This window comes from Nycticebus coucang, chromosome 2 (assembly GCF_027406575.1).
Source record: "Nycticebus coucang isolate mNycCou1 chromosome 2, mNycCou1.pri, whole genome shotgun sequence".
NCBI classification, from domain to species: Eukaryota; Metazoa; Chordata; class Mammalia; order Primates; family Lorisidae; genus Nycticebus; species Nycticebus coucang.
This window is the reverse complement of record NC_069781.1, coordinates 172,625,227-172,645,943: the sequence shown is the minus strand read 5'-3', so window position 1 is coordinate 172,645,943 and position 20,717 is coordinate 172,625,227. Positions and strand designations below refer to the sequence as shown.

Here is a 20,717-nt window from a genome sequence, read left to right as displayed (position 1 = left end):
TCAATCTTGTGCAGCCCCAAGATCTCAGCCAGCATCTCCGAGTGGTCTGTGGCCCAAGGCCATGGCTGAGGGTTCCATCGCCACGACTGCGGTGGCCTGGGTGCCTCAACTATGGGCAGGTGTGCGAGGAGGTAGGTGCTGTAGGGAAAGAAGGCAGAGGGAGGAAGGGGCTGCGGCGGCCGGGGAAGACTGGGCGCTTCCCCACCTCCCTCACCCCGTGCCTGCTCTCCCTGACAGTCCCGCCCCGCCTCACCACACCGTATCCCGCCCTCTGGGCCAGCGCTCTGCCTCCTTCCACACAAAAAAATCTAGAAATAGTGCCAGAGCTAAAGAAATTTAAAAATCTGTCTAATGTCTATCATTGGCTAGGTATCTAAGATTAATAAAAAGTTTCCTCTTTCAACATAGGTACAGGGAGACAAGTATGTAAACATAAATACTGGGTATCTGATATTATCAGTACGTTGATGAAGATCATATAGGCATTTTTGTGGTATCAGTGTTGGAGAGTTAAAGCTTTGAATATTTAAAAGCAGCAGATGGGTTTCCAAGTATGAGAAAAAATATATAAGAAACAAATAAGGAACTCCCTACCACATCTAAGCCCTAAAAATGGTAGAAAAAAAAATTTTAAATATGGGCGGTGCCTGTGGCTCAGTGGGTAGGGTGCCAGCCCCATATACCCAGGGTGGCGCGTTCAAATCTGGCTTCGGCCAAAAACTGCAACAAAAAAATAGCCGGGTATTATGGCGGGTACCTGTTGTCCCAGCTACTCAGGAGGCTGAGGCAAGAGAATCCTCTAAGCCCAGGAGTTAAAGGTTGCTGTGAGTTGTGTGATGCCATGGCACTCTACCGAGGGTGAGAAAATGAGACTCTGTCTCTACCAAAAAAAAAATTTTTTTTAAAAATATATAGTTGGCTATAAGAGCAGCTTAGATATAGCTAAAGAGATAATTAATAAACTAGAAAATGTCAGTTAAAAATATCCAGACCAGTTGTGGTGTCGATAGCTCAGTGGTTAGGGTGCCGGCCATATACACCAGGCTGCCAGGTTCGAGCCTGGCCCAGGCCTGCTAGACAACTGCATCCAAAAAAGTAGCCAGGCATTGTGGTGGGCACCTGGAGTCCCAGCTACTTGGGAAGCTGAGGCAGGAGAATTGCTTAAGCCCAAGAGTTTGAGGTTGCTGTGACACCACAGCACTGTACCAAGGGCGACATAATGAGACTGTCTTAAAAAAAAAAAAAAAAAAAAATATGTATATATATATATATATATCCTAAAATATAGCAGGAACAAGGATGGAAAATACATTAGAGCTGGGTATGATAGCCCATGACTGAAATCCTGAGCGTCTGAGGAGGCTGAGGTGGGTGGACGACCTGAGCTCAGGAGTTTGAGACTAGTATGAGCAAAAGCAAGACCCAGTCTCTACTATAAAACAGAAAAACTAGCCGGGTGTTGTGGCAGGCACCTGTAGTCCCAGCTACTTAGGAGGCTGAGGCAAGAACTCTTGGGCCCAAGAGTTTCAGGTTGCCAAAGCTAAGATGCCAGGGCACTCTACCCAGGGTGACAGAATACAACTGTCTCAAAAAAAAAAAAAAAAAAAAGTCTAAAGACACACGCAACAAACTAAAGGCAAAATGTACGTGCAACTAGAGTCCTACTAGTACAGGAAAAATACAGAAGAAATATTTAAGAGATAATGGCTCTGAATTTTCCAAAACAGCTCATATGAGGCTAGTTTCAAGAAATACCACTTAACTTCAAATAGGATATTAAAAAAACAAAACCAAAAACTCCACTTAGGCACATCTTAATAAAACTAATAAACCCTGATAGCTTATTTTTTAACAGAAACAAAGGAAGCCAAAAAATATCTTCAAAATGTTGAAAATATCTAGAATACAAGTTGGCAAACTTTCTCTAATTTTTTCTTAAAAAATAGGTCCGTGGTGTGCATTTGTAGCCCTAGCCACAGGGGAGGCTAAAATGGGATTGCTTGAGCCCAGAAGTTCCAGGTTACAGTGAGCTATGATCATAGCACTACACTCCAGCCTGGGTGACATAGTGAGACCCTGTTTCTTCTCTTTTCTTTTTGAGACAGAGTCTCACTTTCAGTAAAGCACCTTAGTGTCATTACTCACAGCAATCTTAAAACTCTTGGGCTCAAGCGATCCTCTTGCCTCCCAAGTAGCTGGGACTACAGGTGTCTGCCACAATGCCCGGCTATTTTTAGAAATGCAGTCTTTCTCTGGCATAGGCTGTTCTCAAACCTGTGAACTCAGGCTGTCCACCCACCTCAGCCTCCCAAAGTGCTAGGATTACAGGCGTGAGCCACTGCACCCGGCCAAGACCTTGTTTCTTTAAAAAACAAAATTAAAATGGGATGTTAGTAAGACCTTCAGGGTTTAAAAAAATACACACACACATATATATACATACTGTTTATAAGGACTAACAAAGCCTAAAAATGCACAGCTGACTGAGGTATAATTTAACAAAAATGCTAAAAGTATGCATACAACATGAGCTAAAACTTCTATATAATCCTGTTAATTCACGTAAGAGTATTTTTTAAATTTTTTCATTTAGCCACTCCCGTGTTACAGTTTTTATTGACACTCTATAAATCAGGATAGATTGAATTTTATGTTTTGAGACAGAGTCTCAGAGTGCCATGCCATCACAGCAACCTTAACTCCTGAGTTCAAGGAATCCACCTGCCTCAGCCTCTCAGAATGTTAGGATTACAGGTGTGAGCCAAAGGTGACTGGCTTTAGTACTCAAGATTTTAGCAATGAGTGAGGTGACATAAAATGAAGACAGCATGCTAAGGAAGGAAGATCCTCATATGATAGAGTAAGACAGAATTTATGCATGAATTGTGTGATAAACCTTTAATGGGCGAAAGCAAATTTGTCAAAATGGCAAGTATCAACTAGATTATTAGGATTTCTGTGCATTTTTTATACTTCACAAAGTTAAATCTTATGACTTGCCAGGTAAAAGGAAGACAATGAACCAAGCATAAGAAATTTCTGAACACTGGGTACAAAGAGAAAACTTTACAAGTTTGGGGAGAGAATAAGTAACATTCTGATAAATAGACAGAAGGCCTTTAGACTTCATGACTATATAAAAATTAATGAATTCCAATTTCTGAGAGATGTAAACCATGAAAGCTGTACAAAATGACCATTTACAGGCATGTGATAGCAACCAGCTCAGAACTATTATTGAAGAAAAAGGTATAGGAGGGGAGCCCCATATTTACACTGATGCTGAAAGGGAAAAATACCAATCTTGAATTTTACATTCAGTAGAAATGTCCCTAAGGGTATTTTCTTAACTATAGCACAGAGCCCAGGCAGAAGTGAGAAAAGTGTCATTTGGGTCTGCAAAGCCACTAGGATCAGGATGCTGTGGTTTGGATATTTTTGTCCCCTCCACAATTTCAGGTTGAAATTTAATCTCCAATGTAACAGTATTGGGATATGTGGCCTTTCAGAGGTGACTGGATCATGAGGGCTCCTACCTTGTGAATGAGATTAGGTGGCTTTCTGAGAGTTTAGGAGGGTATCTGTCCCTTTTTTCCCCCTTCTACCTTCTGCCATTTAAAGATACAGCTTTCTTCCACCCCCCACCCCCCCACCAGAGAATAAAGCATTCAAGATGCCACCTTGGAAACAGAGACCAGGCTTTCACCATACACCCAACCTGTTGCCACCTTGATCTTGGGACTCAGTAATTTATGAACAAATTTCTGTTCTTCATAAATTACCAAGTCTGGGGTATTCTGTTATAGCAGCACAAAACAGATTAAGACACAGAGTAAGGAAGCTAAGTAAAAGCCGCTCTAAAATTCCCCATAAAAATTCACATCAGATCTTTGGTTCCTAATACGTGCAGGTGGAAAACAAACCTCCCAGAGACCTAGCAGAGAGTAACAACTGGGAGACCAAAATCTAAGAGATTTGCACAGTGTTGGGGAGATGTTGCAGTTTGACTCTGACAGGAGTAGAGATACTAGAACAGTTGAGATGCCAGAAAAGCCATGCCCTAGGGGTAAGAACTATACTGTAGGATAAACGACTATGATCTAACTGAAATAGACCCACCCTCACAAAGTTTTTTGAGACAGTCTCACTTTCTTGCCCCTGGTAGAGTGCCATGATGTCATAGCTCACAGCAACCTCAAACTCTTGGGTTTAAGCGATCTTCTTGCCTCAGCCTCCCAAGCAGCTGGGACTACAGGCACCCACCACAACACCTAGCTATTTTTTAGAGATAGCTATTTTTTAGAGATAGGGTCTTGCTCTTGCTCAGCCTGGTCTCCAACCTGTGAGCTCATACGATCCACCCGCCTTGGCCTCCCAGAGTGCTGGGATTACAAGTGTGAGCCACCACATCTGGCCTACCCTCACAAATCTTAAAAACAACCCTGACCAGGATCAGAATGATCTGCCAATTTAACTGTATAACAAAACAACATATTTTAGGTGCGTATCATACAACACGTCTACCATACAAACCAAAATTACTAGGCATGAAAAAGACAAAAACGAGATAAAGTCAAAATAAGCAGATGTAGAGATAAACCATTGAGTTAGCACACAATACTTCAGATGAACTATGAAGTGATATGTAAAAGAATATAAAGGTGCTGGGAACAGTGGCTCACACCTATAATCCCAGCACTCTAGATGCCCAGGCAGATGGACTGCTTGAGCTCAGGAGTTCAAGACCAGCCTGAGCAAGACCCTCTGTCTACTAAACAGAAAAACTAGCTGGGCGTGATGGTACAGCCTATAATCCCAAGTACTTGGGAGGCTGAGGCAAGGGGATTGAGCAAGCTCAAGAGTTTGAAGTTGCTGTGAGCTGTGACACCATAGCACTTTACCCAGGAGGACAGAGTGAGACTGTCTCAGAACAAAAATACACAAGTGGTCAGAAAAGCATGTAAACTGCTAAAGCAGTGGTTCTCAACCTCCCTAATGCCGAGATGTATTTTCATTGTTACAAAGGGGTCGTGACCCACAGGTTGAGAACTGCTGCCCTAGAGGAAGTGCTTAAAAAAAAAAATAAGAGGGAAGCAGAGAGCCGTAAGTGGGATTGGACAGGTTTTCCCCAGGGGTGGAGAGACGGAGGCCCAGGAGGAAGGGGGAAAAAGGTGGAGGATGCTGGCTGCTACTCTACCGCTTGTTTTAGACTTCACAGACACAGGAAAAGGGAAGGGTATCTCATCCCCTTCCTCCCTCTCCTCAGCCTTAGCCATGGCCAAGGTAGGGGCCGGGCTGAGTGAGACCGTCACTGAGACAACAGTTACCGTGACAACTGAGCCTAACCATCAAACTTCGGAAACAGAAGCCAGAGAAAAAGGTAGAATGGACGAGTGACACTGTAGACAATGAACACATAGGGCGCTGCTCATCAAAATGCTATTGCATTTATGAGAAACCTCAGGCCTCTGGAGAGTGATGAGGAAGAGGAGGGCTGTGGTCATACACACTGTGTATGAGGCCACTGCAAAGGACGGTATCCTGCAACCCTTGGACCAACTCCCACCACCCCTCCCCAGCCTCCTGATTCTTCTCAGCCCCCTCCAGGGCCAATGCAGCACTAAATTCCTCTCCCCCACACTGTTCCTCTGTCTGTCTGGCCCTGAATGTATCCATTTGGCTACTTGGGGACTAAACCTATGGTTTGATCCCTTCTCCAGCCCCCTCTTTCCCTCTCCTCTACCTCATGGAAGAAGAGGATCCTGGAATTCTGACGTGCTGCTATTCCAGAACCCAGGCTCCTAGGTACCGCTAGTTATCATTTCTCCTCCCAATACCCACCCTCTTCTCTCCAGGGATCCAGGCATCTTGGTCCCACTCTCTTCCTTTTGTTCTCACTGCCAAACTGCCTGTCCTGGGATCTAGTTATGTTGGCCCCTGCACCTCTCAACATGAGTAGATGACACTTAATTTGGGTTTTCTTTTTTTTTAGAGACAGAGTTTCTGTCACCCTCGGTAGAGTGCCATGGCATCACAACTCACAGTAACTTCAAACTCTTGGGCTTTAGTGATTCTCTTGCCTCAGCCTCCCGAGTAGCTGGGACTACAGGCGCCTGGCTATTTCTTTGTTGCAGTTTAGCCAGGGCCGGGTTTGAAGCCACCACCCTCAGTATATGAGGCCAGTGCCCTACTCACTGAGCTACAGGTGCTGTCCTAATTTGGGTTTTCAATAGTCCCAGTTTTCACTGCCAGGGTCCCAGTCAGATTCCAGGCACCCTCACCCCAGCTATGCTTGTTAATCCTGGTTTACAGCCTTTTCCACTAAAGTATTTATATAATCCTGATTCTTAGTCCTTGCCTATGGGACAGGAGATCTTATGGGAAACCCAGGATTCCCAGTTCTTACCATCCTGCCTACCCACCTCGTGCCTTCAAGAGGAGTTAGGAAAGAGGTCTTTGTCATTATCACCTAATAGAAAACAGAATGAGAGTCATATCTTCTCCTCCCATCCCTCTCATGTTATCTAGGATTCATGACAAAACGGGCTTGAGACTATTCAGTTAGAGCCAACTATCACCTCAGATTTGATCTTTCAGCTTCAAAGACAGATCCAAAGTAGTCCCAGGGACCTAGGTCCCTAAGAAAGGAAAAGGGAGAAAGCAAAGGGATATGGCATCCACTACACTACACTACTCTTACCCCCTTCCCTCCTAAGGTTTGATGTCTCAGTCAGCCCAGATGTTCGGCTCTCTCACCCCTCCCCTTACTGGGATCTGGTGGTTATTTTCCAGTCCTCTTCCCATACATGGTTCCAGAGATCAGTCAAATCTATACCACCAATGAGATCTCATTTATTGCCAGAGATGCACAAAATAACCCAACGTCACACACAAAAGATAAGCACAACGAGGACAGGACAATAAACAGCAAGATGACGGACTTAAACCCATCTGTGCTTGCAATAAAATTAATCATAACACAATTCAATAAAAAGAGGCTAAATAAAAGCCATGACCAAACCATATGCCACAAATACAAGAACACAAATAGGCTGAAGCAAAAATAGCAAAAGATATACTATAAAAACCCTAATCATAAAAATACATATGGATTATAGCCGGGCGTTGTGGTGGGCAACTGTAGTCCCAGCTACTCGGGAGGCTGAGGCAAGAGAATCGCTTAAGCCCAGGAGTTGGAAGTTGCTGTGACCTGTGTGAGGCCACGGCACTCTACCGAGGGCCATAAAATGAGACTCTGTCTCTACAAAAAAAATACATATGGATTTATAAGACTAGCATCAGTGATAAAGAAGGTTATTTCAAAATAAGAGGGTTAAGTCCCTCATGAAGCCAGAGTAATCAAATGTGCACACAATAACTATGCAATGAATAACAAGGCTTCAAATTAAAGAGGAGCTAAACCAAGGAATGGATAACTCCATATGCATATCTAGCTATCAACCAAATATCAGAACAGAACAAAGACATTTTCAGAAATGAAAAGTATGAAAAATGTGCTCTTTCAAACCTCTTTTCTCAATAAGCTACTGAAGAATGTACCCCAATAAAACAACAAAAATAATTCACCGACCAATTTCACTAATGAATAGATGCAAAAATTCTCAACAAATCTTAGCCAACAGATTACAGCTTATCAAAAAAGTCATACATCATGATCAAGTAGGTTTCATCCCACGGATGCAAGGGTGGTTTGATATACACAGTCTATTAACGTTATTCACCGTATTAACAGAAGTAAAACTAAAAACTATATGATCCTCTCAATAGATGCAGAAAAAGCATTCGACAAAATCCAGCATCATTTTTTTTTTTTTTTTTTTTGAGACAGAGTCTCACTTTATCACCCTTGGTAGAGTGCTATGACATCACGGCTCACAGCAACCTCCAACTCCTGGGTTTAGGCGATTCTCTTGCCTCAGCCTCCCGAGTAGCTGGGACTATAGGCGCCTGCCACAATGCCCAGCTATTTTGTTGCAGTTTGGCTGGGGCTGGGTTTGAACCCACCACCATCGGTATATGGGGCTAGCGCCCTGCTCACTGAGCCACCCGAAGGTGCCCAGCATCCTTTTCTAATTAGAACACTGAAGAGTATAGGCATAGATGGCACATTTCTGAAACTGATCGAAACTATGACAAACCCACTGCTAGTATTTTACTGAATGCAGTCAAACTGAAACCTTTTCCTCTTAGAACTGGAACCAGACAAGGTTGTCCTCTGTCACCATTACTATTCAACATAGTGCTGGAAGTTCTAGCCAATACAATTAGACAAGAACATAAAGGGCATCCAAATTGGAGCAGAGGAGGTAAAACTCTCCCTCTTTGCTGATGATATGATCTTATACTTAGAGAACCCTAAAGACTCAACCACAAGACTCTTGGAAGTCATTAAAAAATACAGTAATGTTTCAGGATATAAAATCAATGTCCACAAGTCAGTTGCTTTTGTATACGCCCAAAACAGCCAAGATGAGAGGTTAACTAAGGCCACAACTCCCTTCACCATAGCCCCAAAGAAAATGAAATACTTAGGAATATACCTAACAAAAGAGATGAAGGACCTCTATAAAGAAAACTATATAACCTTAAGAAAGGAAATAGCAGAGGACCTTAAACAGAAGAACATACCATGCTTATGGCTGGGAAGAATCAACATTGTTAAAATGTCTATTTTTTTTTTTTTTTGTAGGGACAGAGTCTCACTTTACTGCCTTTGGTAGAGTGCCATGATGTCACAGGACTCACAGCAACGTCTAGCTCTTGGGCTTCTGCGATTCTCCTGCCTTAGCCTCCCGAGCAGCAGGGACTACAGGCGCCCGTCACAACGCCCAGCTATTTTTTGGTTGCAGTTTAGCTGGGGCTGGGTTTGAACCTGCCACCCTCGGTATATGGGGCCGGCGCCCTACTCACTGAACCACAGGCAAATGTCTATACTTCCCAGAGCAATTATGCCATCCCTATTAAAATACCAACATCCTATTTTCAAGACTTGCAAAAAATGATTCTGCATTTTGTATGGAACCAGAAAACTCGTATAGCTAAGGCAGTTCTTAGTAATAAAAACAAAGCTGGGGGTATCACCATAGCAGATTTTAGGCTGTATTACAAGGCCATAGTGGTCAAGACAGCATGGTATTGGCACAAAAATAGAGACACAGACATTTGGAATTGAATAGAAAACCAGGAAATTAAATCATCAATTTACAGTCACCTAATCTTCGATAAATCAAACAAGAGCGTCCACTGGGGGAAAGATTTCCTATTCAATAAATGGTGCTGGAGGAATTGGATTTCCACATGTAAAAGACTGAAACTGGACTGGCTCCAGTTTGTTTATCTTTCTCCACTCACAAAATTTGATTCAAGATGGATAAAGGACTTAAATTTAAGGCATGAAACAATAAAAATCCTCAAAGAAAGAATAGGAAAAACACTGGATATCGGCCTGGGGAAAGATTTCATGAGGAAGACTGCCATGGCAATAGCAACAGCAATAATAAACAAATGGGACTTAATTAAACTGAAAAGCTTCTGTACAGCCAAGGTGACAACAACCAAAGCAAATAAGACAACCTACCCAATGGGAAAGGATATTTACATATTTTGAATCAGACAAACACTTAATAACCAGGATCTATACAGAACTTCAATTAATTCACAAGAAAAAAACCAACAATCCCATACATCAATGAGGAAGAGATGAATAGAACCTTCTCTAAAGATGACAGACAAATTGCCAACAATCATATGAAAAAATGCTCAGCATCCCTAATTATTACAGAAATGTAGATTAATACCACCCTGAGATATCACAAAATCTCAAAACTACAGATGCTGGTGCGGTTTTGGAGAGAAAGGAACACTTTTACACTGCTGGTGGGACTGTAAACTAATACAACCTTTTTGGAAGGAAGTATGGAGAAACCTCAAAGAACTCAACCCAGATCTCCCGTTTGATCCTGTAATCCCATTACTGGGCATCTATACGGAAGGAAAAAAAAAGCTTTTATTAAAAGACACTTGTACTAGGCTGTTTATTGTAGCCCAATTTACAATTGCCAAAATGTGGAAACAACCTAAATGTCCTTCAACCCAGCAATGGATCGGTAAGCTGTGGTATATGTATACAATGGAATAATATTCAGCCCATCAAAAAAAAATGGAGATTTTTCATCATTTGTACTAACCTGGATGGAGGTACAACACATTATTCTTAGTGAAGTATCAAAGAAGTGGAGAAGTATGAATCCTATGTACTCAATTCTGATTTGAAGACAATGACAATTAATGACATGGTGGGGCATGGGGGAAGGGGAGAGCAGACTGAGAAGGAGGGAAGGGCTGAGGGAAAGGAAAAGAAAAAAAAAAAAACAAAAGAAAAGAAAGGGCGGCGCCTGTGGCTCAGTGAGTAGGGCGCTGGCCCCATATGCTGAGGGTGGCGGGTTCAAACCCAGCCCTGGCCAAACTGCAACAAAAAATAGCCGGGCGTTGTGGCGGGCGCCTAGAGTCCCAGCTGCTTGAGAGGCTGAGACAAGAGAATCGCGTAAGCCCAAGAGTTAGAGGTTGCTGTGAGCCATGTGACCTCTTGGCACTCTACCCGAGGGTGGTACAGTGAGACTCCGTCTCTACAAAAAAAAAAGAAAAGAAAATAGTGACTGATTTTCACATAAATTGGTTTCAATTTTGACCAAAGTATATTACGTAAACATTAATTTTTAACTCAACATCTTGATATGTTGTTTAGGATATTGTATCCTCATTTTTAAGTGACATATGTTTGTAATTTCTCCTTTATAATAATATATTTTCTCCAAATTTAACATCAGGTGTACCTAGATCAAGTAGAATGATTTTGATGTATTTCTTCTTTTTCTGTTGTCTATAAGATTTAGCATGATCTGTTTTTTGAAATTATCTTTTACTTTTATTTATAAACATTAGTTGTTTATTTTTTGAGACTTAAAAAAATAAGTTAACTGATGACTACATACTGAATCTGAGTCAAAGCACTCTATAATAGACATACTCTTATTAGACAATGTGAATGTTACTTTCTTTGCATTATTATTATTGCTTAATATTTCGATGTAGCAATTGTCTGATTCCTTTTCTGAATGTATTTATTTCGTTCATTCTTTACAACGTCTTTGTTTCTAATCCTTATCTTAAACATTGTTATTGTTATTAAATTTTAAGTCTTTTTAATTTTGTGAAGGCAAGAAAAATGGAAACCTAATTAACACATGTATATGTAAAAATAAAAATTAAAATAAAAAAAAAAGTAATTCAAAAAAGAAAATTACATGGGAAAGGGCAAATAGAAACTTCACCCAGCAAACGCAAGCAGTATAACCTGGCTCATTGTACCCTCAATGACTCCTCAACAACAACAAAAAAATAAAAAAATAAAAATTAAGGAAAAAAAAGAAGAAAGGGCAAACAAAAGATCAATATAAGACAGAACTGAAGGAACTCCCTAGAAGTTAGAAGTTTGAAGGAGATTACTGAGTGGCAGTGATTTTCTATTGATACCAAATTGCTTGCAGCATAGATTGAAACAGTGATTTAAAAGCAAGCATTTTGGGCGGTGCCTGTGGCTCAGTCAGTAAGGCGCCGGCCCCATATACCGAGGGTGGCAGGTTCAGACCCTGCCCCGGCCAAACTGCAACCAAAAATAGCCAGGAGTTGTGGTGGGCGCCTGTAGTCCCAGCTACTCGGGAGGCTGAGGCAAGAGAATCGCTTAAGCCCAGGAGTTGGAGGTTGCTGTGAGCTGTGTGAGGCCACGGCACTCTACTGAGGGCCATAAAGTGAGACTCTGTCTCTACAAAAAAAAAAAAATAAATAAATAAAAGCAAGCATTTTGAGGGCTATCATTAACAAGACACCTGCTGCCACTCTATCACCTTTTTGTTAACCTGAGTGTAGAGTGCCTGATAAGTCCAGTCCAGATTCTTATCTGTACTTGGTTTGGCTTATCTTGAACATGTGCTGATGACATCTGTCTCTCTCCCCCACACCAGGCTGTCTTGAATCAGATGAAAATACTCATTTTACCTCACAGAAGTCTTCTGCTTTAATCTACTCCTGAAACCTGGGAGGTAACCAGTGAGCCAAGAAGCAAAAAATACACAACATTGCATTCTCTTTAATTCTCTTCCTACCAGACATGCCATACCTAATCCATGTTTTGATCCTGCCAGATGGCCCAACTGTGTAGGAACATGACCTTGCCAATGACTTCCCCCAATGGGACTTATGTAAACTCTTGGAAAAGCTGAAGCCAGACTAATGACCCAGAGATTCTATTGGGCTCATTTTCTTCTGGGAGCTTTTGCTCAATAGTAGCAAAACTTCTAGGCACAGATTTGTACTATTAGATTTGCTTGGTATGTATTGCCATATTGCTCCTAGTAAGGCTGTAAAATTTTATACTACCACCAGCAATGTATAAGTGGTCTCATCTCTCCTTGGCTCATATTAGGTAAAGCAATTTGAGAAAAAACAAAAAAAAGATAACCTAAATCTTGACAAACGGCACATGGGTACAAGAAAGGACGTGTTTTATATCTTACATGTCTAAAAGAAAACAACTCCACCCATCAGACAAAAAATTATGCAAGCCAAGGTAATATTAATTTCAGTTATAGCTTTTCAAAACTGAATTTTATATTGATTAGGAATACATAAATAAGTGGTGAAGTCTCTAAGGAAAGCAAAGGATGATTAACAAAAATGCTAAGATAGTGGCTACTTAGCTGGAGGATTTGATCAGAGAATGTGTCATAAAGAACATAATGTTCTCTGTTTTAACCCGGGTGCATACACAGGGACCCTCTTTTATTACTCTTTAATGTATACATATTTGTTATACATGCTGTTATAATACATATAGGCTATTATAATGTTTTATACACTGTTCTGTATAGGTGTGTGTTATATTACATTAAAAAAAAAAAAATTGGGCGGCGCCTGCGGCTCAGTCAGTAAGGCGCCGGCCCCATATACCAAGGGTGACGGGTTCAAACCCGGCCCCGGCCAAACTGCAACCAAAAAATAGCCAGGCGTTGTGGCGGGCGCCTGTAGTCCCAGCTACTTGGGAGGCTGAGGCAAGAGAATTGCTTAAGCCCAGGAGTTGGAGGTTGCTGTGAGATGTGTGAGGCCACGGCACTCTACTGAAGGCCATAAAGTAAGACCCTGTCTCTACAAAAAAAAAAAAAAAAATTAGGGAAGGCCGGGCGCAGTGGCTCATGACTATAATCCTAGCACTCTGGGAGGCTGAGGCAGGTGGACTGCTTAAGCTCATGAGTTCGAGACCAGCCTGAGCAAAAGCAAGACCCCATCTCTACTAAAAATAGAAAAAACTGAGGCAAGAGGATTGCTTGAGTCCGAGTTGGAGGTTGCTATGAGCTATGATGCCACGGCACTCTACCCAGGGCAACAGCTTGAGACTCTCTCTAAAAAAAAAAAAATAGGGGAAAAAAGAATGAGGAAACTGTTCTCCGATATGGAAAGACTTAAAAGTTATATGATTGAGTGATAAAAAACACAGTTAAGAGACTAAAAAGACAAACAATAAACTGGAAGAAAATCTGCACAAACACATATCTGATGAAAGATTTGCATTTTTAAAAAAGGTAAATAAATGAAAACTCAAAATAAGAAAACCACCTGACCAAAAAAAAAAGGGAAAAATATCCAAAGAAGATAAAGAGAGCAAAGAAGCATATGAAAAGATGCTGAACATCATATGTCACCAGGGAATTGTAAATCAAAACAAAATACCATTACATACCAATTATAATGACTAAAATCCAGACAATGACAACACCAAATGCTAGCGAGAATGTGTAGCCATAGGAACTCCCATTCACTGATCATGAGAATGCAAAATTCCAGGCACAGATACCTGGAAGACATTTTGGCAGTTTCTTACAAAATTACTCAAATTCTTAGTATATAATTTAGCAATGTGGCCCTTGGTATTTATCCAGATGAGTCGAAAACCTAAGTCCACACAAAAACCTGTTCATAGCCTCATTTATAATTTCCAAAACTTGGAAACAACTAAGATGTCCTTCAACAGGTGAAGGGATAAATAAACTGTGGCATATCCACAAACTGGAATATTACTTAGTGCTAAAACAAAATGAGATATCATGCCACTAAAAGACATGGAGGAAATTTCTAAATAAAGGAAACTAATCTAAAAAAACACTACATACTGTTATGAATCCAGCTATATGATATTCTGGAAAAGGCAAGACTAGGAAGATGAGACAGTAAAAAGATCAGTGCTTAAGGTATCAGAGGATTAGGGAAAGGATAAATAAATGGAGCACAGGGGAATATTAGGATAGTGAAACTATTCTGTATGATACAATGGGAAATATATGTCATTACACATTTTTCAAAACCCATAGAATATATATCACGAAGAGTGAACTTAATGTAAACTATGGACTTTAAAGTATCAACATCGGGGTGGTGCCTGTGCTCAGTGGATAGGGCACCAGCCACATAACACTGGGGCTGGGGGGTTCAAACCTGGCCCAGGCCTGCTAAAACATTGACAACTGCAAAAAAATAAATAGCTGGGTGTTGCGGCAAGAGCTTGTAGTCCCAGCTACTTGGGAGGGTGAGGCAAAAGAATTGCTTAAGCCCAAGAGTTTAAGGTTGTTGTGAGCTGTGACGCCATATCACTCAACAAAGGGTGACATAGTGAAACTCTGTCTCAAAAAAAAAAAGAAGTACCAATATTGGCTTATCAATTGTAACAAGTATACCACATTAATTCAAGATTTTTTTTCCAAGATCTTAATAAATCAGGGAAGTTGTGAGGGTAGCAGGGGAATGTAGAGGTATATAGGAACTCTGCACTTTCTACTCGATTTTTCGATAAACCCAGATTGCTCTAGATATGAAGTCTATTAATTAAAAATAAACACATATAAATAGAACAGTATGATTGATATGCTATCTTATATTTCTATCTATATTTGTACTTGTATACTTTGTACATATTATACAAATATGTACAAATAAATCTAGAAAGAGACTCAAGAAAGTAATGACAATGGTACCTGTGAGGAATTGGGAGAAAATTTAAATACACACATTATTTTACTAAGTTCTCTGGCATTATGTAATCTGACTGTAAAAACAAAACATGTATAATACTACTCTGCACTTGCACTGAAGAATGGTATATGAAAAAAACAAACTGATTACTCATTCAATTTTGATTGTTTCTGTGGATGTTGTCCAAAATACCACCTACATGAAGGTCAAGAAAATGTATTCAGACTTAATATAGAAAATCACGTAATTAAATAAAAACAAAAAAGTAAATAAAGACAGTGCATCTTAGAATGGGTACAGGCGAAACTTACTAAATGCAGAATACAAATGCCTACATACAGTAACTAAGAAAATGCCATGAAGGCTATGTTGAACAGTTTGATGAGAATATTTCAGATTGTATATGAAACCAGCACATTGTACCCCTTGATTGCACAAATGTACACAGCTATGATTTAACAATAAAAATAAATAAATTAATAAAAAATTAAAAATAAAGAAAAAGGAAGCCAAGGAATTGGTATGCATAACCAATGCCAGATTCTTTTTTTTTTTTGGCCAGGGCTGGGCCTGAACCCACCACCTCCGGCATATGGGACCGGCGCCCTACTCCTTGAGCCACAGGCGCCACCCTTTTTTTTTTTTTTTTTTAATACAGTCTCACTTGGGGACCCTTGGTAGAGTGCAGTGGAGTCACAGCTCATAGCAACCTCATATTCTTGGGTTCAAGCAATCCTCTTGCCTCAGCCTCCCAAGTAGCTGGGACTACAGGTGCCTGCTGCAACGCCTGGCTATTTTTTAGAGATGGGGTCTTGCTCTAGGTCAGGCTGGTCTCAAACCTGTGAGCTCAGGCAATCCACCCACCTCGGCCTCCCAAGTGCTGGGATTACAGGCATGAGCCACCGCACCCAGCAGCCAATGCAAGATTCTTAATTAAGTTTGCTTTTTGAATGCTGGTATTGATTAGTTAATCTTACCACGTTTTCCTTCAGTTTTATTCATTTATACTTTTTTATTTCATTCTCTAGACCTCTGTCAGAGTCTTCAAATGCATTGAAAAACAAAGTGGGGAATAAATAAACAACTCACCTGGGATTGGTTCATTTTCTGCAGTTTGGGGTAAAGGCAGAGAACTGTGAAGGCAGAACTGGAATAGAGGAAAAAGGAAGGATTGTTATTAAAGGTTTGACCTGCCTCACAACTTCTAGAATTACATATTTAGAAATCCCTACACACTACCTGAGGAAATACTACTTCCTGGGATACTACCTTTGCCTCTTCAGCAGGGGCAGAAAAGATCACACTAGCAGCACCTACCTTCAATTAAACTTCATGAGACACCCCTAAAGGCAAGATGAAAAAACCCACGATTAAGAGACAACGTGATCAACAAAACCCTCAATTGGGAATGGACAGGGAATTTAAAATAATTATGATTCAGGCGTTGCCCATAGCTAAGTGGGTAGAGCACCGGCCACATACACCCAGGCTGGTGGGTTCAAATCCAGCCCAGGCCAGCTAAACAATGACATCTGTAACAGCAACAGCAAATAGCAGGGCATTGTAGCAGGTGCCTGTAGTCCCAGCTACTTGGGAGGCTGAGGTAAGAGAATCGCTTAAGCCCAAGAGTTGGAGGTTGCTGTGAGCTATGATGCCACTGCACTCTACCAAAGGCGACATAATGAGACTCCTTCTCAAAAAATAAAATAAAATAAAATAACTATGATTCATATACTAAAAGCTTTAATGGAAAAGGTGGACAACATGAATGAACAAATAGGGAATTTCAGCATAGATGGAGACACCTAGAAAAAAATAAAATGGAATTGTTAAGAAAGAAAAGCCTAGGGTGGTGCTTGTGGCTCAGTGAGTAGGGCACTGGCCCCATATACTTAGGGTGGCGGGTTTGAACCCGGCCCCGGCCAAGCTGCAGCAAAAAAATAGCCAGGTGTTGTGGTGGGCACCTGTAGTCCCAGGTACTCGGGAGGCTGAGGCAAGAGAATCGCCTAAGCCCAAGAGCTGGAGGTTGTTGTGAGCTATGGTGTAACATGGCACTCTACCGAGGGCAACAAAGTTAAGACTCTGTCTCTAAAAAAAAAAAAAAAGAAAAGAAAAGCCTAGTAACAGAAATGAAAGAATACCTTTAACAGGTTCATTAGTAGATTCAACAGACTCAGAAAAGTTTCAGTAAATTTGAAGATAGGCCAAAGTAAATTACCCAAACTGAAACACAAAAAGAAAAGAAAGGGAAAAAATACAGGATAAAGCATTCAAAGGCTCTATCTTTGAATGTCAGTAACTCTTGAACGGTGATATTGAATCACAGTATCAAATGGTGTAACAAATATGTAACTGAACTTCCAAAAGGAGAAAAGAAATAATTGAAGACATAATGGTCAAGAATTATCCAAAAATAATAAATGATATCAAAACACAGATCCAAGAAACTCAGGCAATTTTTCCATACAGAATACCAAAAAACAAACAAAAAATAACCACACACGTACACATCATATCCAAACAACTAAAAACAAAGATTAAAAAGATTCATCTTCAAAGTAGCCAGAGGAGAAAACGACACATCGTATGGTTCTTCAATGAACCAAGACAATCACAGCCACCTTCTCATCAAAAACTCTAAGCCAGAAGATAGTGTAGGGACCTCTTTAAAGTGCTTTAAGAATCAGAAAAAATAAGAACAAACCAAAAACTATCAACCCAGAATTCTCTACTTAGCAAAAAACTTTCCAAAATGATGAAATAAAAACTTTTTCAAGCAAACAAAAACAGAATTCATTATTAGTTGACCTATACTACAAGAAATATTTAAAGACGTTCTTTAACCAGGCTTATCAATATTCTCCATTAATGTGAATGGCTTAAACTGTCCTCTAAGGAGGCACAGGTTGGCTGACTGGATACAAAAACTCAGGCCAGATAGCTGCTGCATACAAGAATCTCATCTTACCTTAAAAGATAAATACAGACTCAGGGTGAAGGGATGGTCGTCTATATTTCAGGCAAATAGAAATCAGAAAAAAGCAGGTGTTGCAATTTTATTTGCATATACAATAGGCTTTAAACCATCAAAAGTAAGGAAGGATAAGAATGGACACATCTTATTTGTTAAGGGTAATACTCAATATGATGAGATTTCAATTATTAATATTTATGCGCCCAACCAGAATGTGCCTCAATTTATAACAGAAACTCTAACAGACATGAGCAACTTGATTTCCTCCAGCTCCATAATAGTTGGAGATTTCAGCACTCCTTTGGCAGTGTTGGATAGATCCTCCAATAAGAAGCTGAGCAAAGAAATTTTAGATTTAAACCTAACCATCTAACATTTGAATTTAACAGACATCTACAGAACATTTCATCCCAACAAAACTGAATACACATTCTTCTCATCAGCCCACAGAACATACTCCAAAATCGATCACATCTTAGGTCACAAGACTAACCTCAGAAAATTTAAAGGAATAGAAATTATTCCTTGCATCTTCTCAGACCACCATGGAAAAAAAGTTGAACTCAGTAACAACAGGAATCTGCATACTCATACAAAAACATGGAAGTTAAATAACCTTAAACTGAATGATAGTTGGGTCATAGATGAGATTAAGAAGGAAATTACCAAATTTTTGGAACAAAACGACAATGAAGACATGAATTATCAGAACCTCTGGGATAGCGCAAAGGCAGTCCTAAGAGGGAAATTTATAGCACTGCAAGCCTTCCTCAAGAGAATGGAAAGAGAGGAAGTTAACTTAATGGGACATCTCAAGCAACTGGAAAAGCAAGAACATTCCAACCTCAAACTCAGTAGAAGAAAAGAAATAACCAAAATCAGAGCAGAATTAAATGAAATTGAAAACAAAAGGATTATACAACAGATCAATAAATCAAAAAGTTGGTTTTTTCAAAAGGTCAATAAAATAGATAAACCTTTGGCTAACCTAACCAAGAAAAAAAGAGTAAAATCTCTAATTTCATCAATCAGAAATGACAAAGACGAAATAACAAACTCCTCAGAAATTAAAAAAATCCTTAATGAATATTACAAGAAACTTTATTCTCAGAAACATGAAAATCTGAAGGAAATTGACCAATACCTGGAAGCACGTCACCTTCCAAGACTTAGCCAGCATCAAGTGGAAATGTTGAACAGGCCTATATCAAGTTCTGAAATAGCATCAACCATACAAAATTCACGTCAGAATTCGACCAAACCTTTAAAGAGGAACTAGTACCTATATTACTCAACCTTTTCCAAAATACAGAAAAAGAAGGAAGACTACCCAACACGTTCTATGAAGCAAACATCACCCTGATCCCCAAACCAGGAAAAGACCCAACAAGAAAATTATAGACCAATATCACTAATGAATATTGATGTAAAAATATTCAACAAGATCCTAACAAGAATCCAGCAACACATCAAACAAATTATACATCATGACCAAGTGGGTTTTAGCCCAGGGTCTCAAGGCTGGTTCAATATACGTAAATCTATAAATATAATTCAGCACATAAACAAATTAAAAAACAAAGACCATATGATTCTCTCACTTGATGCAGAAAAAGCTTTTGATAGTATCCAGCATCCCTTCATTATCACAACACTTAAGAAAATTGGTATATAGCCGGGCGTTGTGGCGGGCGCCTGTAGTCCCAGCTACTCAGGAGGCTGAGGCAAGAGAATCGCTGAAGCCCAGGAGTTGGAGGTTGCTGTGAGCTGTGTGATGCCACGGCACTCTACCCAGGGCCATAAAGTGAAACTCTGTCTCTACAAAAAAAAAAAAAAAAAGAAAATTGGTATAGAAGGGACATTTCTTAAACTCATAGAGGCCATCTACAACAAACCCACAGCCAATATTGTATTGAATGGAGTTAAATTGAAATCATTTCCACTCAGATCAGGAACCAGGCAAGGTTGCCCCTTGTCTCCACTGCTCTTTAAAATTGTAATGGAAGTTTTAGCCATTGCAATTAGTGAAGAAAAGGCAATCAAGGGTATCCATATAGGATCAGAAGAGATCAAACTTTCACTCTTCGCAGATGATAGGATTGTACATCTGGAAAACACCAGGGATTCTACTACAAAACTCTTAGAAGTGATCAAGGAATATAGCAGTGTCTCAGGTTACAAAATCAACATTCATAAATTGGTAGCCTTTAATAGCCGGGTGTTGTGGCGGGCGCCTGTAGTCCCAGCTACTGGGGAGGCTGAGGCAAGAGAATCGCGTAAGCCCAAGAGTTAGAGGTTGCTGTGAGCCGTGTGACGCCACGGCACTCTACTGAGGGCGGTACAGTGAGACTCTGTCTCTACAAAAAAAAAAAAAAAAAAATTGGTAGCCTTTATATATACCAACAATAGTCAAGCTGAAAAAACAGTCAAGGACTCTATTCCATTCACAGTAGTGCCAAAGAAGATGAAATATTTGGGAGTTTATCTAACAAAGGATGTGAAAGATCTCTATAAAAAGAACTATGAAACTCTAAGAAAAGAAATAGCTGAAAATGTTAACAAATGGAAAAACATACCATGCTCATGGCTGGAAAGAATCAACATAGTTAAAATGTCCATATCACCCAACGCAATATATAATTTT

The 20,717-nt window shown here is 40.2% G+C and overlaps 1 protein-coding gene and 1 pseudogene across 4 annotated transcripts in view; one reads left to right on the top strand and one right to left on the bottom strand.

The window, feature by feature from the left end:
• ZFP1 (ZFP1 zinc finger protein) overlaps nucleotides 1-20,717 on the bottom strand; it is a 38,163-nt gene that overhangs the window by 10,072 nt on the left and 7,374 nt on the right. For 3 of the 4 annotated variants that reach the window (XM_053608015.1, XM_053608010.1, XM_053608023.1), the window contains exon 2: nucleotides 16,189-16,246. In XM_053608015.1, the coding sequence (XP_053463990.1) occupies nucleotides 16,189-16,203 (15 nt within the window). In that variant the 5' untranslated portion in view covers nucleotides 16,204-16,246. Of the gene's footprint in view, nucleotides 1-10,208; nucleotides 10,316-16,188; nucleotides 16,247-20,717 lie in introns of those variants that run through there. The other variant, XM_053608002.1, reaches the window with a different exon arrangement.
• On the top strand, nucleotides 5,275-5,624 carry LOC128597667 (E3 ubiquitin-protein ligase PPP1R11-like; annotated as a pseudogene).